General features: G+C 42.1%; 1 protein-coding gene across 2 annotated transcripts in view; it reads right to left on the reverse strand.

The window, feature by feature from the left end:
- Positions 1-2471: 2471 nt before the first annotated feature.
- Positions 2472-23994, reverse strand: part of PXDN (peroxidasin) — an 84806-nt gene continuing 63283 nt past the window's right edge. The window contains exons 12-24 of one of the 2 annotated variants that reach the window (XR_011854338.1): positions 23500-23658; positions 19636-19748; positions 18842-18998; positions 17085-17193; positions 15350-15507; positions 12238-13741; positions 11930-12064; positions 10960-11168; positions 9840-9960; positions 9531-9642; positions 6836-6949; positions 5489-6164; positions 2472-5394 (exon numbers count right to left, since the gene is read on the reverse strand). Coding sequence is in view for 1 of the 2 variants with exons in the window: in XM_072143488.1 (XP_071999589.1) it covers positions 6051-6164; positions 6836-6949; positions 9531-9642; positions 9840-9960; positions 10960-11168; positions 11930-12064; positions 12238-13741; positions 15350-15507; positions 17085-17193; positions 18842-18998; positions 19636-19748; positions 23500-23658 (3005 nt within the window). In the remaining variant the exon portion in view is untranslated. Of the gene's footprint in view, positions 6165-6835; positions 6950-9530; positions 9643-9839; positions 9961-10959; positions 11169-11929; positions 12065-12237; positions 13742-15349; positions 15508-17084; positions 17194-18841; positions 18999-19635; positions 19749-23499; positions 23659-23994 lie in introns of both variants that reach the window. The other variant, XM_072143488.1, reaches the window with a different exon arrangement.

Consider the following 23994-nt stretch of genomic DNA (forward strand, 5'->3'; position numbering starts at 1 on the left):
AAAATGTAAAAAAAGCGAATTATTCAATTTCAACCTTCAACTTCAACCTTTATTAACTTAATAAAAATCAAGTAATGATTCATAAAAATGTTCACAATTTTTGTAAAAAATGTGGCCAGACCTGTCGTTTTCTATGGTTTTCTACAGTAATTATGAACGGAATCGGTGAAGAAGGTTTTAGGTCTACACCTCATGCTCGCCGTTCTGTAACCATTGCTTTTCAAAAGACAGTAAACTATAGTTCTTACCATTATATAATGTTGTGAGCCTAAGGAGGGGGAAAAAAAAGCATAGACTTGCTTCCTACAAGACAATGGGGCACATTTACTTACCCGGCCCATTCGCGATCCAGCGGCGCGTTCTCTGCACAGGATTCGGGTCCGGCTGGGATTTAAGATGGTAGTTCCTCCGCCGTCCACCAGGTGGCGCTGCAGCGCCGAAAATAATCTTAACGCCCCGGAATGCACCATCCCATAGAAGGTGAAGTTGAGCGCTCCCCAAGCGACACAATTTCGGTTTTTAAATGCGGCGGTTTTTCCGAATACGTCGGGTTTTCGTTCGGCCACGCCCCCCGATTTCTGTCGCGCGCATGCCGGCCCCGATGCGCCACAATCCGATCGCGTGCGCCAAAAACCCGGGGCAATTCATGTACAAGCGGCGCAAATCGGAAATATTCGGGTAACACGTCGGGAAAACGCGAATCGGGCCCTTAGTAAATGACCCCCAATGTATTGTATATTACAAAGCCACAGCAACGAACAAGTACACAAGTCTCACCTTCACTGACCCCTGGCCCCCTGACATTACGAGAACATCCTGTTTATAGCCCATTTTCATAGTGGAGGGGGAAGGGGTTGAGGCTGAATGCACTGCAAAAAACACTAAATTCCTCTAGAGGAAACAGGAATAAATTAGAACTCAGAGATTAATGACATCATAGAGTTATTAAAGTGATTGTGAAATACATCTTACACAATGTCAAAATGTTGGGGTCCTGGGAGGGACATTGGGTAGAGCAAGTATGTAAAATTAGGCACAGAATGTATTAGACGCAATTTTTAGATATCCATTAGAATTTAGGGATGTGACCCCAAAGGATAACAGCGTATCTCCCCAAAAATGTATAGTAGAAGATGTACTGTATATCGTGTACCCTATTTAAAACAAACTTTATTGGTGATTAGTCCAAAATAGCGGTCGCCTTATGACCGATTGGTGTTTGAGCAGACCTCACATGCCGGTGACACAGTAGCTATAAACAACAAGGTCTGTTTGTTGGCCCTAAAAGGACATCTACCACCAGATTACTGGTGGTAGAGTTTCCTAAATAGGCTGCTCGTTCTGTCTAGGGGGACAGTGTTTTACATGTTTTTGCCTGGAATAATAACTTTGTGAAAGTGCCAGAGGTGCTCAGGCTGATGGCGCCGGCGCTGCTCCCAGGTTCCCCGACTTTTAATTCATGCACAACCTTCCACAGCAAGTCTTCTCCTGCCGCCAGCTGGGGAACTAGGATCCAGCAGTGACGTCAGAGCTGGGGTGTGGAGAGAGGCTGTGGTCCCTCCTAGTTCCTCACCAGGAGAACGCTTTCAGCAGGGGGAGTGCATATTATAAAGTCCGTAGAAGCTGAGATGGTGCTCAGGCACCATCAGCCGAGCGCTTCTGGCACTTTTACAAAGTTATTACTTTGGCAATTAAAAAGCAGAAATACATGTAAAACACTGCCCCCCCCCCCTCCAATCCCCTAGACTTAACAAGCAGCCTTTTTAGGACACTCTACCATCACTAATGTAGTGGTAGATGTCCTTAAAGAAAACCTACTATCCAAATCCATAGTGATAAACCAGGGGCACTTAGGCATAGATCCAGGCAACGTGACTGTGGTAATAGCCACAAGTGGCCTGGGTGGGCTGTTGCTTTTCAGGCTGTTAAACTAAGCAGGAACAGGTCTCACACTCTCCTGGTTTGTTCAGCACTACCCACTTTCTTTGCCTACTGTAATCACAGGGCTTCAGGGTGTTTTTATCACAGTGCCTGTGTCTCCTCATGCCTTAATCTCCTCCACACCATCCCCCTCCCTCCTCAATGCACATGACAGGAAGTGGGGAGGGAGTGTGGAGTAGAGGACAATGACAAAGGCACACACAAGCTGCAGCTGCCCCTTCCCCCCAGGAACTCACCACATGCTGCTGGCAGGGAGCCAGATAATTTAAAATAAACTAAAATAAAGTACTGAAATTATTCAGAATGCTAACATTTTTTTAAAAATCAGCATGGCATAGGCTATTGTAACCTGTCATCAGCTAAAAATGACATTCCAGCTGACAGGTTCACTTTAAAGTTCCTGGTACGCAGAACACCAGAATGCAATCAAATTTTGCTTAGTACTTTTCCCTCTCCCACACAAAATTATATTGAAAGAGTTTCATTGTAGAAGGTAATTTGAAAAAAACAAAAAATAACACAGGTCACAATTTTAAGATATGGCCTATTTATTTAAGAAGCATTCCTTACACAGTGCAAACATTTCTTCTTTGGTAAAAATCACGGTTTACAATAAAAAATAGGATCAAGGCACTCCTTATGTTTGGTAACGGTAAGATCCGACAATAAATATGCACAGTTTTCAGCATTTCAGAGGTATCGCCACAAAACAAAAGAACATTATTCACAAAGAAGTGTAAGAAAAACATGGGGATGACTCACTCCTTTCTAGAACCACTTTTGCTGGACTAGTTTGGCAGTGAAGGTGCAGTTTTGTGTTCCAAGGCTTGTGACTGCCTGTACATAGAATGTTTCTTGGGAAAACTCTTTGGTTTATTTGTTTTTAAAAGCAAAAACTTTATTATCTGTGGCTAAGACACACAAAAAAAATGCATAAGCTCTTCAGGCAGGGATTGAAGGGATTGTCCAGGAGGAGAAACGGCGCCACCAGGGTCCTTGGCTGATGTCTGGTATTACTATTGAGCGCTATTTCATTGAATGGGGATGAGTGGTAATACAAGCCAATAGCCAATGGACAAACTTGCAATGGCAGATGGTTTTTTACTCATCCTGGATATACGACTTACATGCAGTCCTTTGGGTGTATTGGCTGGAAATCTAAAGGGTGTCGATTTACAGACTGGACAAAATCAGTGGCCCAAACAGGTTAAGAACTGAGGATCTTATTACAGTAAACCATTCAATGGGTCAGAAGGACCAAAAAAGGACATCCTCCTGAGAATAGACTCTGCAATACGTAAAATTTCATTTCAGTGTAAGTGGTTTCTCAGCTGCACGTCAAGTGTCAGAAGCAACTTCTATCCTTCAATCCAATAGATGAAGATAACCTCAAAGACAGTTCTAACATGAATAGCGGACAGACAATGCTTCAGCTATGAGGTGAAGGATGCAAATACTTGTGCTGATATTTCTGGTATAGAGTTATAAATCATGATAACTTATATCAATTATAGCTGTGCCAGCCTGGGGTTTCTTGAGCAAATCAGATTGAAATAGTTTAGGAATCAATTTCTCCATCAACACCTAGAAAAGAAACCGTTCTAATCCTCCAAATAGGATGTTATTCCTCAGGATCTCTGGGGCTCAGTATTGGGTTAGAGCCTGGGCCCAACAGAAGGACATCTGGGGTTGGGTTCTCAGAGTATCCAAATCCAGACATGTCCTTCACATCACCTATAATGTGTGAAGAGAGAAGCTCACCCCCTATGATTATGTGATCTTGTGTTTGGAGAGGTCTATTCTACATGTGGCCACTGGGCAGATGTGCCGTCTACTGCAGACTCAAAATTATAGCTAGGAATCTAGATACAAGTAAAACAAACTTGAGGGCCATCCAAAAAGATCAAAATTATCTGAGGAATATTAAACCTTCAACATGGGTCCTAGGTAGAGATGAGCGGACCCAAACTTTGCCAAACTGTGCCATCCTCCGTTTTGTGTTGCAGAGAAACCGATCAGGCGGCTTTATGACCCCAGCAACTAGGCAATGATGTGATTTGTCAGCTATGTCCATCTGACAAATCACAGCCATGCCTAACTGATAATAGTAGAAAGCTGCCTGATTGGCTGCTCTTCAGCCCATCAAGCGACGTGTCCAAATTATGAGGAGCTGCCGAACCCAAACTTCGGATCCACTCATCTCTAGTCCTAGGTATTTCTAGTGTTGGGCCTTTTTGAACTCGAAACCATGTTCCTCCGACAAATACAAATAAAAACATGGAACACAGATGTATATTATAAAGATGGTAATAACATGTAATAAACACAAGTATATAATACATCAGTCATCAGTCCATGTTAAAAGTGTCTATACCAAGCACCATTCAATGGAGAAATGAGGTATAACTGTTGTCCTTCCATTAATTTACAAGTCTAAACCGAAATCATTAAAGGGGTTTGGCTATGGTCACATCACAGGACATGACAAATGGTGGTCTGACCACTGAAAACCCTACTAATCATGAGAATGGGGGAACTGTACCATCCATTAAAATGGATGAACATGGATAATCACAATATTTTGCCACCTCTGTCCATCCCATAGACTTAGAAAGGGGGATCCAGACCCTCATTGCAAATCCCAAACCTTAGACCCCCATGAATGATATATTTATCACTTATTCTGTAGGCAAGTCTCTTTAATAACAAGTAAAAATGCATTTTTAGGCCACCAATATTATCTCTATATCTCAAAAGTAAACCAAGGAGTCCACAATTCTTAAAAGTCACCCATTTGTATGTTATTACCATGAAAACTTCCTTTAGAATTTTACTATAAGACAGTGCCTCTAGTGGCCACTATTAACAGTGTATTTTCATTCAATACTGGTCAAGATAACAAAATGGCTGCCTTCACGATGTAGCAGACAAGTTCACTATGAAAAAAAAACAACTTAAGACTATAAAATGTCTCAACGATGAAGAATTCTGACTGCATAAAAAGGTACAACATCACTTTGCGGCACAATATATAAAAATAGTAGGAAAAACAAGGGAATTACTGAAAACACAAAGTCAAGCCATAACACTTCATTTGTGCAATTCCTTAAAGGAGTTGTACAAAGTTTGATAGTTATTCCCTATACAATCCAATCTGATTGGTTTAGGTCCAATAGCTGGGAACCCCAGACAATTCTGATCTCACGGATCAATGGAGTGTCTGGTCCAGCATGTGCCCTTCAGTTATTTACCATGGTACGGGAGTGTTGGGATTGGCAGAGAACAGCAACTACTGTCTATTAAGAGTACATGAGATAGCCAATTCATTCTTTTGATAGTGGGGGTCCTATCCCTTGTTACAACCCCCTTATGGGGGTCCAAGATCAGACAGAGATGGCCGCCTTCTGTCAGAACACCACATCATACATCTACAGGTTGGATATTGTATTGCATCTAGACCCCATTCACTTGGGTGGAGCGGAGCTGCTGGTTTTTCTTCTCCTGGAATAGCCCTTTAATTGTATAGACATTTTTTGATCATGGGCACAGAACCCAATATGTATGGTAAAAAACAAACAGAAATATATCCTCCACATTCTTACCAAAGCTGGGCCTGAGATAACATAAACTGGAGATCCCCTCAAAGAGACCAAACGTACAGTTTCCTTGAAGCAAACACAATTATCTTCTCTTAAATAATTGACTGCCATCACTACAGGATAAAAAAAATTGCTATAAAATCTTTATACATATCGGAAGTTTCCATTTGTGGGGTCGCTACAATCTGACCTGGGATGTGACATTTACAGAGTATTGGGATTAGCACCAGTTTGTATTCCCAACCTGAGAAGCGTTTGAACCAATAAAATATGGCTGACACAAAGGTTAATATCCTGTCGCTGATTTATATACTTCCCTTTAAAAGAGACCGTTTTAGGCATAACTATGTATAAAAGAAAGAAACAATGATACAAAAACAACCATTGTACAATACTGTGGGAGTGTTGAATGCAAAAATAAAAAAAAAATGGCACAGTGTAGATTTGTCTCCTGCTGTAACCCTGGATTGGTCGACTTCTGCTCCTCCTGAGCCGTAGACATGTGGTGGATTATGTGGTCCCCGTGGGATCTGTGCAGACAGGACAGCAGCTTCCTTCTTTCTTACTTGGTACTAAACATGGAGCAGGTGGACAGGATTCAACAAAGCATGTAATGGACCCATTCTGGAAGGCAAAATATAGGAGAGGTAAACATTAAGGATCCTTCTTACATTTACATGAGCTTTTCAGCTCCGTCAGACAAAGTGATGGTTGAAAGCGGTCCTATGATGGACAACAATAATGGGGGTCTGTATTGGACTACACTTTAAGCCAGATACCCAATTTGCAGATCCAAGAACACTACTTAAGCCACAGTCACATCACCTTTTATGTGAACATTCAGAATATACTCCAGGAAAGTCGGCACAGAATATGTTGCATATTGAGGGAAGCACCGGATGGAAAGACACAGCAGATGGTCATTCCATCCCGCACTCCTCTGCTGAGCGACGTATATGCTCACCAGAGGCCACTGGAGCCTATGGGCACCACCCCCAGCCGCCACTGAGTGATGCCACTGACCATATAAGAACAATTACATCATTCACGATGACCTAAGGATTGCTCAGCAATATTACAACTCGTGCCTCACCATCAGAGTAATCTTAGTCGGACCATCAACAATCGACCTACAACTTCAGTAGAAATGGTCATGCATAATAAAGTCTAACAAAAAAGATTAACAATAACATTTAAGGAACAAATATAGAATAGAAATAACTTAGTTGCAGGTTTTTGCCTCAAATTTTTTTGGCCATTTTTTCCCGTTTTACAGCAGGAATATTTCTACTTACTTTACATTCACATTTTGTACAAGGATCTGTGTTCCATCTTTCATTAGTGGTGCGCATCCTTCCAGTTTCATCAGTGCAGTCTGTGCTACTTAACCGAGACTCAAGCTTTTTGATCTAAAGGATGGAAAGAAAAACATTTTTATTTTTGATTGACATTAAATCAGCTCTGCAGAAAGCAACAATGATGAGTCAGGGGGTGTGTCCAAGACTACCGCAGACTCCCTGGAGACATTGCAGCTAATCAGAAGTCAGATATCAAAGGGGTCGTTCACTTTCAGCAAATAATTGCTATTGTTTGTGTAATGAAAAGTTATACTATTCTCCAAGATATCACGTGTCCTCTAGCTAGAATTCCAGAGTGTCTATCAGCCATATACTCCATCTTTTCCTGTTTTCTAAAACTAAACATGGACAAAACGTAAATCATCTTTCCTCCACCTAACACATTCCTCCCACCAGACCTAACCGTCACAATTAATGGCTACACACTCTCCACGGTCCCTAAAGTCCACTACCTTGAATCATCTTTGACTCTGCCTTATCCTTTAAGCCTCACATCCAGGCCCTTACTACACCGTGCCACATCCATCTAAAGAGCATATCTCGCCTCCGACCTTTCCTCAATTGCTACAAAATTGCCCTTATCATCTCCGGCTTGGATTACTGCAACATTCTTCTCTGTGGTCTCCCAGCTAACTCTCTAACACCCCTCAGATTCATCCTTAAAGGGAACCTACCACCACAAATCTACCTATAAAGGTAGATTGGGTGGTAGATGGATCAATGGGACATGAGGATAGCCCTTTTTCAGGGCTAATCCTCACGTCCCCACACTTTTTTGTTAACTTTTATTAGACATATATTCAAATTTACTTTACGCGGAGTTGCTTGCCGAAGATGGGTGAGTAGGAAGGGAAAAGAAGCTACCGGGGCGTGGAGTAGCCGCCTCGTGTAACCTCAGATGCGGCTACTCCACGCCCCAGTAGCCGCATAAGTAAATTTGAATATATGTCTAATAAAAGTTAACAAAAAAGTGTGGGGACGTGAGGATTAGCCCTTAAAAGGGCTATCCTCACGTCCCATTGATCCACCTACCACACAATCTACCTTTATAGGTAGATTTGTGGTGGTAGGTTCCCTTTAAATCTACTGCCCGGCTAATCCATCTGTCTCCTCACTTCTCCTCTGCCTCTCCTCTCTGCCAGATTTGAAATACTGACGATGACTTACAAAGCCATCCACAATCTGCCCCCTCCATATATCTCTGACTTAATCAACCAATATCATCGCACACATAGGGGCACATTTACTTACCCGGTCCATTCGTGATCCAGCGGCGGCTTCTCTGACGCGAATCGGCCCCTTAGTAAATGACCCCCATAATCTCTGATCCTCACAGGACCTTCATGTCCACTCAATTACCATGCGCTCTTCTCACAACTGTATCCAGGACTTCTCCCCTGCATCTCCCATACTCTGGAACTCTCTACCAAAATGTGTCAGACTGTCCCCCACTTTCCAAACATAACCTATAAACCCACCTACAACACACAATAACTGCTCCCTCACCTCATGTCCCCATCTATCCTTCCATATAGATTTTGAGCCCCCACTGCCGGGGTCCTCCTCCCCAGACCTCTGTAGTTTTGTATTTGCATTTGTTCTGGTCTTGTAATGTAAGTGAACCCCTTTTTGATTGTACAGCACCTTGGAATTATTAGTGCTCTATGAATGAATAAATAATAAAATACTTTCTGTATCAAGTGCTCATGATATTTTACATCTTTGCTTGTTGTCATTCAACAGGAAATTTAATTTTGATTTTCTGTGGGTAAAAACCGTTCCATGGTCATGTCATACAGGTGCAGAGGAATCAGAGCTGCGTGATAAAACGAGCCGTGCACCTGTGTGATATCACATGACCAGGGATACGACGAGCCTTGCACCTGTGTGACATCACATGACCAGGGATATAATGAGCTGTGCACCTGTGTGACATCCCATGACCAGACATATGACGAGCCATGCACCTGTGTGACATCACATGAACAGGGATCAGTTTTTATCCACAGAAAAAAAAATAATGAAGTTTTCTGGTGAATGACAGCAAGCAGATATGTAGAGAACAGTGAGGAACTGATACAGAAAGTAAATTGGAAAATTGTATAACTTTTCATTAGACAATAAGTAATATTTGTTTTCTGAAAGTGGACAACCCCCTTAAACCTATGCATCAATAAGCTTAACCTAAAAATGAGGAAAATAAATTACTTGAAATCTGCACTTACAGGTACTGAATATACAAACACAACATGTCAGTTTGATGTGGGTAAAATTAGTGTATGTTACTCGGGGGGTTGGGATGGGAGGCACCCACCAAGAACATAAAAAAAAAAAAAAAGAGATCCAGTTATGTGGATTTAGGCCCACATACCTGTGATTCAAGAAACTGACAGAATTACAATCATGTCCTTCTATAATCTGGGAGATCTGGCATTATGCAGAAATAGATCTTTGAACGCTGCATATAAACGACCTGTAAGGAGTCATGGGGGTGGAGAAGAGTCATGCTAGTATATCCCCTCTATACTTTATTAATGCCACATACTCCAGAGAGCCGTTCTAAATACTGACCTATGGGAAATACTAGAGGAGATGGATAGGAAAATGTATTATATCCTCAAGCACATTTTACCTGTTTTCTTAGACTTGTAATTGTCTTCTGCATATCGAGAACAAAATCCTTAAAGTCGCTGACAAGTGGCATATTCTTTGGTTCTTCAGTGCTATAAGTGCCATTTATATTGCTGGAAAAAAACACATTTCATAAAACATAACATAAAAAGAAAAAAGCAAACATAAAAAAGTGAAATATGATGAAGGTCAATAACACCTACACATCGAATTTAACCAATAACCATCCTCAGAATTCTTAAAATAAAAGAACCCCCCCCCCCCACACACACACACACAAATCTGAGTATTCCCAACTTTCATTACTTACTTGGATACTTCATTGGAGGATACAGTCTCCTGGGGTTTTTCTTCTCTGTAGCTATGTTCTGTGGAGCGTCTACCCCTGAAGTGACCAGAGAAAGAGCTGAACTGCCCCCTTGACCTACAGTCTGGGAGAAAATAGGACACATGAGATATAACACGCAAAATACACATCAATACTCCGAAGTTGTAGATTAGAAACAAAAAAACCCTAGTGCCATCTAATTGTTTTGTACTACTGTCCACATTGGAAAACTTCAACTTCCTTGACATGTACATTTAGTAATGATTCTAAAATCAACTTTTAAAATTATGCCAATAAGCCAAAAGGGTTTCTGGGGGTGTTATCAGAGCCACTTTCTGCTGCTGATTCACAGGCTGTTACAATGAGCAGAATAGGTCTCCCCCTGCTCTCTCCCTTCTCCCTCTGCCTGTGGGAGGGGAAACCTACTATGCTCATTGTAACAGCCTGTGAACACTGAGGGGCTCTGGAAACACTCCCCAGGGCCCTTCTTCAGGGTAGAAACACGACCACATATCTTCTAGTATAGGTTATACAGGCGGATACGTCCTAGCACTCCATTGCACTTTGGGCAAATAGTGAAAACATTTTTGATCCCAGACAACCCCTTTAAAGGGGACCTGTCAGGTTGATTTGGAACACTAAACGAACCATGGTTCCTTGTGGATCGGTGGTTTACTATTTCAAATGGCCATGTTTGAGGTCTCTCGATGTGCTCTATGTAAAAAATAAACCTTTATGCTTAATTAGATATGGGTCCAATGAGGTGAATCAGACCCATCTCTAGTGCTCCCTGGTCCTCCCCGGCTTCTTTGAGCAATTGCCGAACTCACATAACATATGCAGTGAAGCCGGATCTTAGTACGCTGGGCTGGCTACCTTGTGTGTGACTTCGCAGGCTTAGGGTGCTCTGGACAGAGTAAGTATGCAAGTTTGTCTCAGTGGGCAAAGTTGAAAAACTAAAGGGTGATGTGGGATACTAAACCACATAAGAGGATGTTTAGTGTCCAATATTGCCATGACTACAGGTTCTCTTCAAGCAGAATCAAGTTTAAAGAAAAAAAAATTGAAGCTCATTAACTAATATCCGTGTTTTAGCTCATACCTTCACAGCAATCCTTCCAGAGCCGCAGGTCCATGTGGGGGATCTGCTTACAGCTAATGTAACCATGTGGGAACTCTGCTACTCTGAACACATCTGGCTGCACTTTGGTGATGTTATCTCCATTGTCACACAGGACTCTGGCCAGGGAGGTCTGCTTGATTTGGGTTAGCTGAGCCGGGGTGAAGACGCCAGGATTCTCATGCCAGAACCTAATACAACAAAACAAACATCAATCAAGTCTCGTACACACATGTAAGGGTCGGACATGGTCAACACTGAACAGACAGGGTAAGAATTTGTAGGGACAGACCTGCAGCTGGTAACACCCAGGTGTCAATTAAGGTACAATTGTAAAGTATAAAAACTTTTGTCTAGCACTGCACGATGTCAAAATAAGCAATTCTTTCATTGACACTCATTAGCCATCTGTAGCCGTTTGTCAGCTAGCCTTCTCCCTTTAACAGTAAAGCTGCATTGTAGACACATTTCATAGCTCTTATTCCCTATTTACACTGCTGTAACTGTGGCCACAACTGCATCCAGATCATGGTCACAACAGAAGTCTATGGAACCCGGCCACAGTGTAGTGAGGACATTGTGTCTCACTGCATCGTGATCGAGCCGGCTGGCCAATCGTCTTTAAATGGAGAGGGGAGGGGTGAGGTACGCTCACTCCCCCTCCCTTCTCCACGGGCCATGCTGAGCAAACGGCAGCGTGTTTAAGGCCTAACAGGTGATCATTGCAACCTGGTCCTAAAGTACAGTATATTACCAGCATCCAGAGGTCTGTCTGTAACTAGGAGTCGTCTGTAAATTCTAATGCCTAAACCTTCATAAGGGATACATGCAAGCGTGTACTAAATCACACAAGTCACAAGAGCAGACAGGTCCCATTACTTTTAAATGTAGGAACCTGGGCTACAAAAATAAAAAATCATTAAAAAAACCAATGGTAGTAACTTATTCTTACCTATCACCATCCCTTAAATTTCGGAATTGAGTAGTTAGCAGGCACATCAGTGTAGGCCCCAGCCTGCTACCGGGAATGATGTCTTCCGCCATGAGTGCAGGGAAAAGATCAATATTTAGTGGGGAGCCATATAACCTAGAAACATCAAAGAAAAATCATCACTTGAAAAAAATACACAGATGCCATGTTGGCAAACGGTAATAAGGCACTAACTAATGGCCAACAGCCAAAACCTTATAGCAGTTCACACATATTGCTTGCTCCCTGTCCAGGATGTGATCAGTGATGATATTTTAGAAGGATCTTACCTTCTCAGCTTCTCAATAACATCTGGATTCTTGATTTCATTCCTCAGATCATCAAAAGTGTGCACAGAGGAGAGATTACAGAATACCCTAAAGTCATGGTAAGGCGGTATCCCATGGTCACGTCCACGCTGAATGTTGATTGCTGCCAAATCCAGCGCCACAGCATGTGCCATAGAGAAGAGTTTTTCTGTCAATTCTGTATTTAACAGCTGGGAGGGGACACGCATTTTGCCTGCAACCCCAATAAGACCTCGAAGAAGAGGATCAATGCCACCTTCGTTTACAATCCTATACGGAGAGAAGAAGGCCTTGTGTAGAGGTAAATGACCTTGAGGAATAGGCTGAAAGTTTTCATCCAGTCGGTAAAGAATAGGGTTGATAAGCGTGTGGCCAAATCTGAAGGCGGCTGTTGCAAACTCATTCAGAATCCCTGCGTTCACACTTGGGTCGTAACCCTTGTACTCTCCAAGCATTTTCATCCCAACTTCACCAAATATTTTTGGCAGCCAATGGGCATAGGTAATATGTTGCATTTCAGCTCCAACTATCTTGCGAGTCTCATGGTAGATGGTGTCACCATCCCAATGAGGGTTTAATCTGAGTAATTCAGCAGCAATGCGATTGTGTTCCCTAAACCACACCGTGTGCATGCTGGTCAGACCGAGCTGTTCATTAGCTCGAAAGTCACCTGCCAAGAAGCACGGGATAGGACTTTCATTCTCATCCCTCATACACTCAGTTGGAGGACCGCTTGCAAAAGGTAGAAGAGGTTTCCCAGACCGTTGAACGATTCCCTGTTTTAAAAGGCCTCTGTGACTTGCTGAATCTCTGATCTCTTGGGCTTCATGATCCGAACTTCCATAGACGTTAGAAGCATCAATGTAAGAAGTCAACTGGTTCATCTGTTCTCGAGGATAGACAGAGTTCATGAGCAAGGAGGTCATTCCACTTCCACAAACTGGACTGGAACGCACAAAGAACATACAACGAGCATTGTTTCGGACACGGGGATCATTCGGTGGAATCATGACAGGGAAGCATGGGGCATCATTGGTACAGACTGAACTGCAATCCTGGCCATCAGAAAACCTGGCCTGGCTTAGTGCAACTACTGTAGAGTCCAGGTCATGATCAAGGAACTGTCCCCACTGCATTAGCATGTGAGTAAATTGTTCATCTGGAGTCACTGTATGAGTTCCAATCAGAGTCGTAGAGACTGTCCGTGGCAGAGGAAGAGGGTGTCCATTATATAATCTATCAAAATAGACGCCCCTTGGTAAATTAAATCCATTTTCATACACAGATTTTATCAAACGCTCAAAAGCGGTCAAAGATGCTCCCCACATGGGATGCTGGAGGTTATTGCAGGTGCCGTCGTGGGTTCTGTACTTCTGATGGAAGCACATATTTGTGCAATTATTTATCCGTCTATGAGCTCTACATCCTGAGAGATTGGCAATTAGGTTCAGGTAATGAGGTGATACCAGATCATTGTAGTGATAACCTAAAAAGCAATAAAAGAAAAAAAGTGTAACATTGGAAAAATCTATCCCAGAAATGATCAACTAATCACTACAATATTTTCTGGCTTCTGCCATGTACTTGTTCAAGAAAAAAAAAAATAAAAAATTTCCAAAATTTGCGCTACTCTAGTCAAAAGGTTAACTTGAAAGAGTCTTCATATCCATTTCAATACCAGTGACAAAGCAAAGACAAAAGAATCAAAGGTAACCTAAAAAGTGGCCATAGATCTTGGATGTTGCTTGCACGATCATAGTAGACAACCACAACCTGCGAACCACATACACACGCCTAGCCGAGTATGCATGTTTTCACATAAAGAGAGGGTGAGATCTCCGTATAGGTTTAATTTAGTCCAACCAAAATCTACATGATAGACCAATTTCTTTTGTATGTGTCCTTCTTATGTGTGCAATCACTTAAAGAGAACCCGTCATGCAAAATAACCCCCTAAACTAAATATATTTTCATAAACTGCCATTAGAGAGCATTGCCTCTATCCCCTCATTGTCTCTCTACGTGTCTGTAAACCTAAGCAATGAGGTCCTAAAGCTGTATGCAAATGACCTGTGAAATGTCCAATGAGTCATTAGCATATTCAAGCTGTCCAGCTTATTCATGAGTGGGAGGTACAGCCACACCCCCAGTGATTGACTGACAGCTGCTCCATGTAATGGCTGCTCCATGTGTTTGCTGGTGGCCACGCCTCCTGCAGCCTGTGTGTGTATAGGAGAGATACAACAGCTCCAGGCAGCCATGTTATAGCAGAACATGTCAGGTACTTGTGTAGCTGATGTCTGTGTCTCTGTGTATTAGGAGGATGCAGCATGTCAGCAGATGCAGCACACACACTAGCAATGCTTTACTATACATTACACACAGACATGAGCAGGGGGAGGAGAGGGGAGGGGTAACAGGGGTGACATCACTGCCTCTGACCATGTGACCAGCCTCATTTACATGATAAAGAATAGATGATTTTATAATGATTAATGTATGAAATTAGTACTGCTCCAACTGGTAGTAGTGACAGGACTAGTGACAGAGACCTGATGACAGGTGTCCTTTAAGCATTTAAAACATCATACCTGATCGCTAGTTCTGTAGGGAAAAAGGCCACCAACAGTGTTTTGCACCTGCTGCCCCTCCCAATAAGACTTTGAAAGCACATACATGCTTAGCAAAACCAAGTGTTCATGTGTATGGTCTGATTGGGAGGAACAGTTATTGGTTCAGTGACTCTACCTTAAAGGGAACCCGTCAACATCTTTTTCACAAATTCAGTTAGTGACAGGTTCTCACAGAGCCCAATTAACACAATGGTAACCTCCTATGGGGTGGAGTATAAAGTAGCGAGAATGGGAGGGGCCACTGGACTCGGTTGAGGTAACTCAATGCTCGATCTGGCACAAAGTACATTTTATGGGATTGTGAGGCAAACATTTTTTAGGTAAAGGGAGGTTGGCATTGTGTTACTAGGGCTCCATGGGAAAACTTTCATCAGCTGAATTTGTGAAAAAGGTGGTGACAGGTTCCTTTTAAGAAGAGAACTTGAAAGTAACGATACCTACTTGGCTAAAGAAATACTTACTGGTTCCATTGAGGTCAACCATCAAACCACTCTGAACATGGTCTTGTATAAGCTGGAGGGTTCGCTCAAAGATTTCCCCAGCTCTTGCTTGTTCCACTGTGTACGGATCTCTGGGATATCTGAAGAGGGCCAGCAGATCATTTGGAGAACGGGGACGGCTGAAAGAAAAGGAAAAATACATTTCAAATGATTCACGAGCAAAAAACTGCACAAAACTGTCCATCCTCTGTGCTCTGCTTGTAGGATGTGTATGTCCAATGTTTTGGCTGGTCAGTAGTACGTGTTTCTGTTATGTAGGACTATCGCACAACCGCTTCTTACACAGGGTTGGGAGTGTGGGATGCTGAACGTACCGCATGCAAGGATTTTATAAAATAATAATAATAATTTTATACAAAACCAAATGTGAGTAATACAATGAGATGGTTTTAGATTTGTTCCCCATGCGAGGGCCATATGTTTCACCTGTTCTATTGTACGGCGTCTTTTTGCTCTTTCAATAAAGTTTTCTTGAAACTAAAAAAAAAGTGTGAGTAAAGTATATTAAAAAGATTTTTACTTCAATCTACAGCTATGATAGGTGCTCTTATTACTTCCTCTAGAAAAGGAACTCCAAGGATTGTGGATCAAATAAGGTGAGATCAAATAAAGGAGAAAAAATGCATGGCAGGATTGTCTAAAAAAAAAACAAAACAGGCCACCATTCAATTGGAATTTTGACGCTATAAGAAAAAACCTTATGCTAAATCTATTTGGTGAAAGAGGGAGAAGTTTGCTGAGCTACAGTTTTTAGATTTTACCCTCATTTATAATGTACTTTGTTGTGGACTTTTAGGATCAGTCTGAAAACAGTGTCATGCTCCACCAGGAGGTACAGGAGGTGCCTTATCATCGTTTGTTGATAACGGGATTCTCCTTAAAGGAAACCTACCATGAGGAATGTACCAGTTCCTCCTGCTGTCTGGGATCTGTAATTTAATAATCCTGGAACCTAACCTAACTTGTTATAAACATTATTATAGTAATATGTAAATTAACTGCAGAGGCTACTGGGGCGTGGAGTAGTCTTAGCTCCCAGTGGCCGGCCAGGCTAGTACACGCCCCAGTAGCCTCTGCAGTTAATTTACATATTACTAAAATAAAGTTTATAACAAGTTAGATTCCAGAATTATTAAATTACAGATCCGGGCAGAGGCAGCTCTACTTCCGGTTGTGGATTCCCCATAAAGCGTATGGGCGATGTAGTTGATGCACAAGGACCCTCTGCTCTATGTGGCAAAATGTGTGATATTTACATTGCACGTATTTGGTTCTCATTACTAGGTGACAATAAAATGGCCTAAGTTTACTGCCTCAAGCCCCTTCCACCCTGGTAGCTATAAAGCACTGGCAGTGTGTGGACTTTAATAAATGTACTGCAGCCTGGGTGAGGTATGACATGATGATGGCCTTGACTTGTTGCTTTTTCCATCACTAGGTATAATGAAATCCTTAGTCACCTAGTAAATCTGGCAGCAACGTCCGAGTATTTGAATACAGGCACAAGTGCCAGCAACAGGGAGGCCTTATTTGGGAAAGTCTTTGTAGCTCGTACCACGCTGATGCCAGTCTAGAAATGTAAACAATGTATTCCTGGCAGCGCTTCTGTATACTACAAGAGACTGCAGGGGTAATGTGGTCTAACTTCATTGTGGGAGACCGTATAAACATTGCTGTGAAGTAAAAAAAACAATACCTGTCAAATAAATGCGACCTGGTGGAATTTATCGCTCTGTCAATTGTGGCGATGGCTTCATTAATCGATACCGTAACAAAGGGGTCGCCGGTACGGCTGACTTCAGGAACTTAAAGAAAGAAAACAACAATAATAATTGAGAATATTGAAAAAAATTGGAAAAGCAAAAACCATTATCAAGGTCTGACTGTTAAACCAAAGCTCCAGTAGGCCCAAAATTGTGACCGAATAATGAGCCACTACGGTAGCAAGGTCCGTGTGTCATGCGGTTTCCAATTATATTACAAATAGTTCTGTATAGGGTGGCACATAGGAGGCAGGTACTACTGTTTGATATTAGACTTGCTACAGGAAGGGGTCCTCCATCCATGAGGTGAGTTGAGACACTTGCCTCAGGCAGCACTACCTGCAGCAAAATGGGTGGCAGCATCAGGGGAGGAGTCACTTGTTATAAACCTGAATGCTAAAAATAGGTTTTTCTTAACACCAGGAATATACTGGCTTGACTTAATCCCACATCATGTTTTTTGATGTCTTGTAGGTCGTACTTGGTGTAACCAGCCTATAACAACCAACAGCTTCTACAAGTTCATATAAAGTTAACCATCCCTAAAAAGCTAAAAGATCAAAGTTGAACAAATTCTCTATGGAGGCCTCATTACCTCCAGGTGCATCTGTCAGTCAACGTAAACTTAAGCAATTACTAAAAGCATTAAAAACTACAACAAAAGGACAGCGCCCTGAGGCTAAAGACAGTATTTCATTCCTATATTATAGAACAAGACGGAGATGTACAGCAACAGTGAGTAACACTTGGATTTCCCTCTCAGAACCAGGTATCATGTCATGCTGGATGTGGGCCTAAGGTCCTACCATAACTGTGTAGTAATGTTTTCGAAAAAAAAAAAAAAAAAAAAAAAAATTTTGAATATAAAATCCACCCTTTTTATTCCAGAAAGAAATAGTAATAATTAAAGGAGTTTTTTCTTGTTAATACTGATGTCCCATCATTAGAAAAAGTCCCCAATATCAGATTACTAAGGAGCCAACATCTCATAACCCCAATGTTTAGGCTTCACTGATGCTCCGAGATGTCCTTTCACCTCATATTCAGTCACGTGGCCAACATGTAGCCTTTAGTTAAATTGGGTTAAGTGTGATAAGGGATGAAAAAGTTTCACTGCTTGTCTGAATGCTGTGACATCTAGAAGTTGATCAGGTGGGTGCAGGCAAGGATTGCAGTGGCAGCATCCCGCATATGGGACTTAAAGGGGTTGCCCGAAAGCGTAAAAAAACCCACTGGTGGCTGGTTAAAAAAAATTAAACAAACATTTACCTACCTACAGGGTCCCTCCCGCGCCCCCTGCTGCCATTTCTCCGCTCTGTGCCCCATGTAAACAAACAGGGGCATGGAAGCCGCGTTGTGTCCAGCTTCCGGACGGCCAAGGTGGCCAGCCACGACCCTGAACACAGCTCGGCTTCCGTGCTGAAGAGATGGCAGCGTAGGATGCCAGGAGGGAGCGTGGAGGCAAGTAAAATTTTATTTTTTAACAAGCCCTCTCCCGCAACCAATGGGTTTTTACGCTCTTGGACAACCCCTTTAAAGAACTGGTATAGCACAGTGAGCTCCTACTAATCCCAATTGATGGCCATCTCTCTATTATTTTGCACAGAAGAGGCCATCTTATTCCAGATGGAATTAGACACTACGCACATGGTGGGGCACCTAAAGTGAAACAGTATGAAGAGTGTCTTACCTGTCACAGACAGGACCATGCTTGCGGCAGAATAGCCTATACTATTTCTTGCAACGCATTCATATCTGCCTTGGTCTGCTGGGCCAACATCACGGATAGCCAAATAGCCGTTTGGGCTGATATGGAACTTTCCACTTTCAGTAACTTGTATGCCATCCTATAACAAGAAAACAGGGGGGGGGGGGTCATTCATATCAGGTTGACCAAAGGGGCCAGCAAAATGGGGCCCCTACTAGAGAGGATAAACAAGACTCCCCACTGAAAAATGTTTTTGCTTCCCCGATTCAGATTTCAATTTAATTGGATGGGCATTTAAGGGGTTTGTTTTCCAGGATTTTGGTACTGATCACAAATTCTTCTGATAGGTCACAAATAACAGATCAGTCTAGGACAGCAACAGCTCCACATACTGCGCTGAGGTAAAGACGCAATAAACACAATAGTTTGAAGGATCGGTCATCAACATCATATCTGGCAGGGGGTGTCCTACAATTTAAAAGGGAGCAAAAGATCTCAGCTTTGGAGAGTCTGGGGTAAATTTATCAATGTGTCGCCAAGATGATAATTCTGGTGCAGCAAGTCCTACTTTGCACCTTTTTTTAGTTGGTCTAGTGGGTGCGCCAATTCATTTTTGGGGGCACAGACTTTTTGCCACAAGGCCACTCCCTTTTTCCAGAGACCTTACCCCTTTCCCAGAGGCTGGGCTTTATAAGTTGTACTAGTCATAAAAGTGTTAAAAACTAAAAAAACTGGACTGATAAATTCCCCCTTCTATGTATACAATATTGGGTTACCTTGTTCCAGGTTATAACAGGCAGAGGGTCTCCTTGGGAACTGCAAGGTATGTGAACTTCAGTCCCAACCTCAGCAGTCATGTCACTGGGGACAGTAGCGAAAACAGGGGTCACTGGTAAAACAACAAAAAACATTTAGTGGGGAAAAAATAATCCTGTGGCAAATCCTAGCCCACATTTTCATTGAATAAAAGTACAGGTATAACTTATCTAGACAAAGTACATTATAGCAGGCTACAAAGTGAGGTTTGTGCACCATTGTGTACATTTTTCAGTTAGTTCGTTCGTGTGAATGCAGCCTTACTGTCTCAGACCCTAGAGAGAGGAGGGGCGCTACAATATACACTCATTACTTGCAGAATATTGTGAATTTACTGCATTTCTACTACACCTCGTGGAGCCCCCGATAGGTCGGAGCCTCTGATAGGCTCCTGACTGTCATGGAACCAATTGTTGTGTTATTTGGCGTTCTTGGGTTGGCAGAAATTAGTTTCAAAATGGTAGCAAAATTAGATGCTGCCGTCTTCACACACCCTTCCACTACCATGAAGGAATAGTACATCACACACTTTATGGGGATAAGGTTAAACATTTGTAAGATCACTGCTCCAGTATGTGCACTAGGAATGAAGCCATCTACAATCTAGAGATTCCTAGACATCCTCGGCACTCCGTGGCTATGTGGGAATCATTTACCACAGCAGCTGTTTCTTGGCCCAACTTAGATGATCTCTATTGCGGGAAAAACTTGGAGCTGGTAAATATCATTTATTCCAAGTCTGGAGCACAGTGGAAATAATAAAATGATGAAATCGGTTCAAATTGCTAAACTATTTATCTCATATGTTTAATGTTTTTTTGGCAAATGTAAATCCACATGCAGCAAATTTTTGGTGGGTCTGGTGAGTGGTGGTAAGTACACAAAAGAATATGATCTCACGGAACAGAATCAGACTTTGCTATCAGTTATGATGACTTATAATAATTGGTAGAGTCATGCCAAGGCATTATCAAAGGGGTATACAAATCACTCTAACCCAGTATACTGTATATAAGAGAGAAAAACAAAACAGTGTGACACGCCAAGACCTCAGCACTTCCTCACTGCATCTCACCAAGTCTAGCAGAAAGATGTTAAATGTTCACCAAAGCATTAACCTGATTAATAAATGAATCTAACAAGCAACGAGTCAAAGATAGTCCCCATACTTTAGGAAATTTGTCGGGGGATCAAATGCTTTTGTAGACTTAACAATTAAATGGGATCACTGAGATGACCATCCATCGCAATGCCAATTCCTTCCTAACCAGAAATAGAGATTTCCTCAAAAATTTCCAGATATGATGCCGCCACATCTCGTCATCCATCACCCCCAGCAAACACAATTCAGGGGTCTGCGGTACCAGAATGCCCAGCACATCAGGCAGGAGGGACGTCACAAATTCCCATTAGGATTGGGCAGTCAGGCACATCCACACCATATGCCAAAAGTCTCCATATGGAGCATTACATTCAGAAGTCAGAATTCACCCCGTTCTATGTATTCTAGCTGGAATTAGGTAGCATTGATGTAGGAAGAAAAGTTGTATTATTTTGTTGTTTGCAGAAGGGGGACACCGTTAGTTGGGACTCTAGAATATTCATATACATTTCATCCGACAAAGTGGGGATTGTTATCTTCAAAGGTTAGTTTGCATTTTCATCCAAAAACAGTGCCACTTTTCAATAGGAAAAGTTTGGCATTAAAGTTCAACAACATTCCCTCCAGCCTCCAAACATGCAGTCCCATGTAAATGCTCCCTCCAGCTTTCTAACTGCAGTCCCAAATACACCCCTCTTGTGCATCCAGACTCAATAATCACTATTGTCCATTCCCCCTGCACATCCAGTCCCGTCCTTGATATCGGAGGCTTCTCTGCCCCTTCATGATGGCCCTGCCCCCTAATCGTGAAAGGGGCTGTCCCCTCAGTGACATCAAACCCACTATAACCAACCATCTACAGCCAAATATAGTGATCACATGACCTGCCAAGACAGGTGCAGGACATGTGACAAGCAGCCATTTTAGCCCTGTGTCTAATGTTTGTTGACTTTCTCCCAGTGGAGTAAAGGGCCAGTAGCATTTTAATTCTTCATTATAGCGTCTACAACATTTTCCTGCTAAGGTGAGCTAAATTTTATTTAACAACAAATTACATATTAGCTTATATTTATTTTAATGACACATTTGGATATTAATTATGTTTATTCCTGGAACACCCCTTAACTGGTTCACGACCGCCCGCCGTGTATTCACGGTGGCGGTCGGGTGCCACTGCATGGAGAGGGCTCACTGGCTGAGCCCTCTCCATAGCCAGCAAGTCTTTGCTGCATATTGCAGCAAAGACTTACCGGTGCTAGCACCGATCGCGGGTGTTATCACAGCGATTGCTGCTGGCAGCCTCAAACGTGACGTCATTGGGGAGCGGCGATCCGTCTCCATGGTAGCCTCGGGTCTTCCGAAGACCCGAGGCTAATCGTTTTAACCCCTTCATTACAATGTGCTGATAGCACATTGTAATGAATGAGGAGGAAAATCCCCATATACTGCCATACTGTAGTATGGCAGTATATGATAGGATCGATCAGACAACCTAGGGTTAAAGTACCCTAGGGAGTCTGAAAAATAGTAAAACGAAAAATTAAAAAAAAAAGCTAAAAAAGAAAAAAAAATTATAATAAAAAAACCTAAAAATTCAAATCACCCCCCTTTCCCTAGAACTGACATAAGTATAAATAAACAGTAAAAATCATAAAACACATTAGGTATCGCCGCGTCCGAAAATGCCCGATATATCAAAATATATTAACGGTTTTTCAATGCGTTTAAGCCCATAACGCAAAATAGCGCCCAAAGTCGAAAATGGCACTTTTTTGCCATTTTGAAAAATATAAAAAAAATCTATAACAAGCGATCAAAAGGTCGTACAGTCCTAAAAATGATATCATTGAAAATATTATCAAATGTCACATCCACATCCACAGCTCCGTACAACAAAGTATAAAAAAGTTATTAGCGCCAAAAGATGGCAAAAATCAAAAAAAAAATGTAGTACAGGAGGTTTTAATTTTTGTAAATGTATGAAAACATTATAAAACCTATACAAATTTGGTATCCCCGTAATCGTACCAACCCAAAGAATAAAGCAGACCTGTCAATATTCAATACCGTCACTATGAAGTACAATTTGTTACGCAGAAAACAAGCCATCACACAGCTCTTTACATGTAAAAATAAAAAAGTTATAGATTTTTGAAGGTGGGGAGTGAAAAATGGAAATGAAAAAACAGGAAAGGGCCCGGTCCTTAACCGGTTAAAGGGGTTTTCCCACCAAACAAGTTAATAGGGCCTCCCTTGCTGATGTGTGGGGGTCTGTGTTACAAGAACCCACAGATCATGAGAACGAGGGGTCCAATGGGACCTGAGGCCCCTCCGTCGAACCCCTTATGTGCTCTATTCATCTCAGGGAGGAAAGCACCTAAGATCCCATGTTCTAGAGATCTGTGGGGGTCTCCTCACTGAGATCCTCATCTATCAGCAAGTTGGGCCGTATCCTGTGGATAAGGCTTAACTTGTTTGGTCGGAAAACCTCTTCGTTTCCACAGGATAAGGGATAACCATCGGATTGGTGATAGCTCCCATGTTGGGACCCCCTGTAATATTGAGAATTGTCCCCTGCCGTTCAAAATAAAAGGGGCCCGTTCTCACTAACTGAAGAGAGCAGCAGGTCAAGCATGTGTCCTGCTGTTACATGCAATACAACAAGGGCTTCGAAAATATACATAGTTATACATAGTGCCTTGTACTTGATAGCATCTCTTACCTCTAGCCTGTACGATCAGCTGGGCCGAGGTACTTCTAGATCCCACGATATTCACAGCCTGACACTCGTACTGTCCCTGGTCATGTAGAGCAACGCGCAATATCCGCAGGGTCCCAGTGGGTAAGACTTGATGTCTTCTGTCAACAGACAGCTGGTTTCCTAACAAGGAACACAGTCATTATCCAATAAACACTGATATCTTATCCAAATAAGCGTCTCGGGAAAGTTTATTTGATGTTAATCTCTAAGGGATTAGGAAAAAGGATAGAAAAACAAAGCACAACTTCTTCATGGATAGAAGTATACAATAATATTCGGAGAGTAAATCGTTACAATTAAAATACATGATATTTGAGACTTTTCCTTATTTTTTATTAATTATGTTTTTATATAGAATTGGCAGTGTTTTTGGAAATTTCCTCATTATTATTATTTTTTTTAAGTAGTAGTAAAGTTAAGTAAACATTCAACAAAATATGTCAGACTTGTGGTATG

The sequence above is a fragment of the Engystomops pustulosus genome, chromosome 3 (genome assembly GCF_040894005.1).
Source record: "Engystomops pustulosus chromosome 3, aEngPut4.maternal, whole genome shotgun sequence".
NCBI lineage: Eukaryota > Metazoa > Chordata > Amphibia > Anura > Leptodactylidae > Engystomops > Engystomops pustulosus.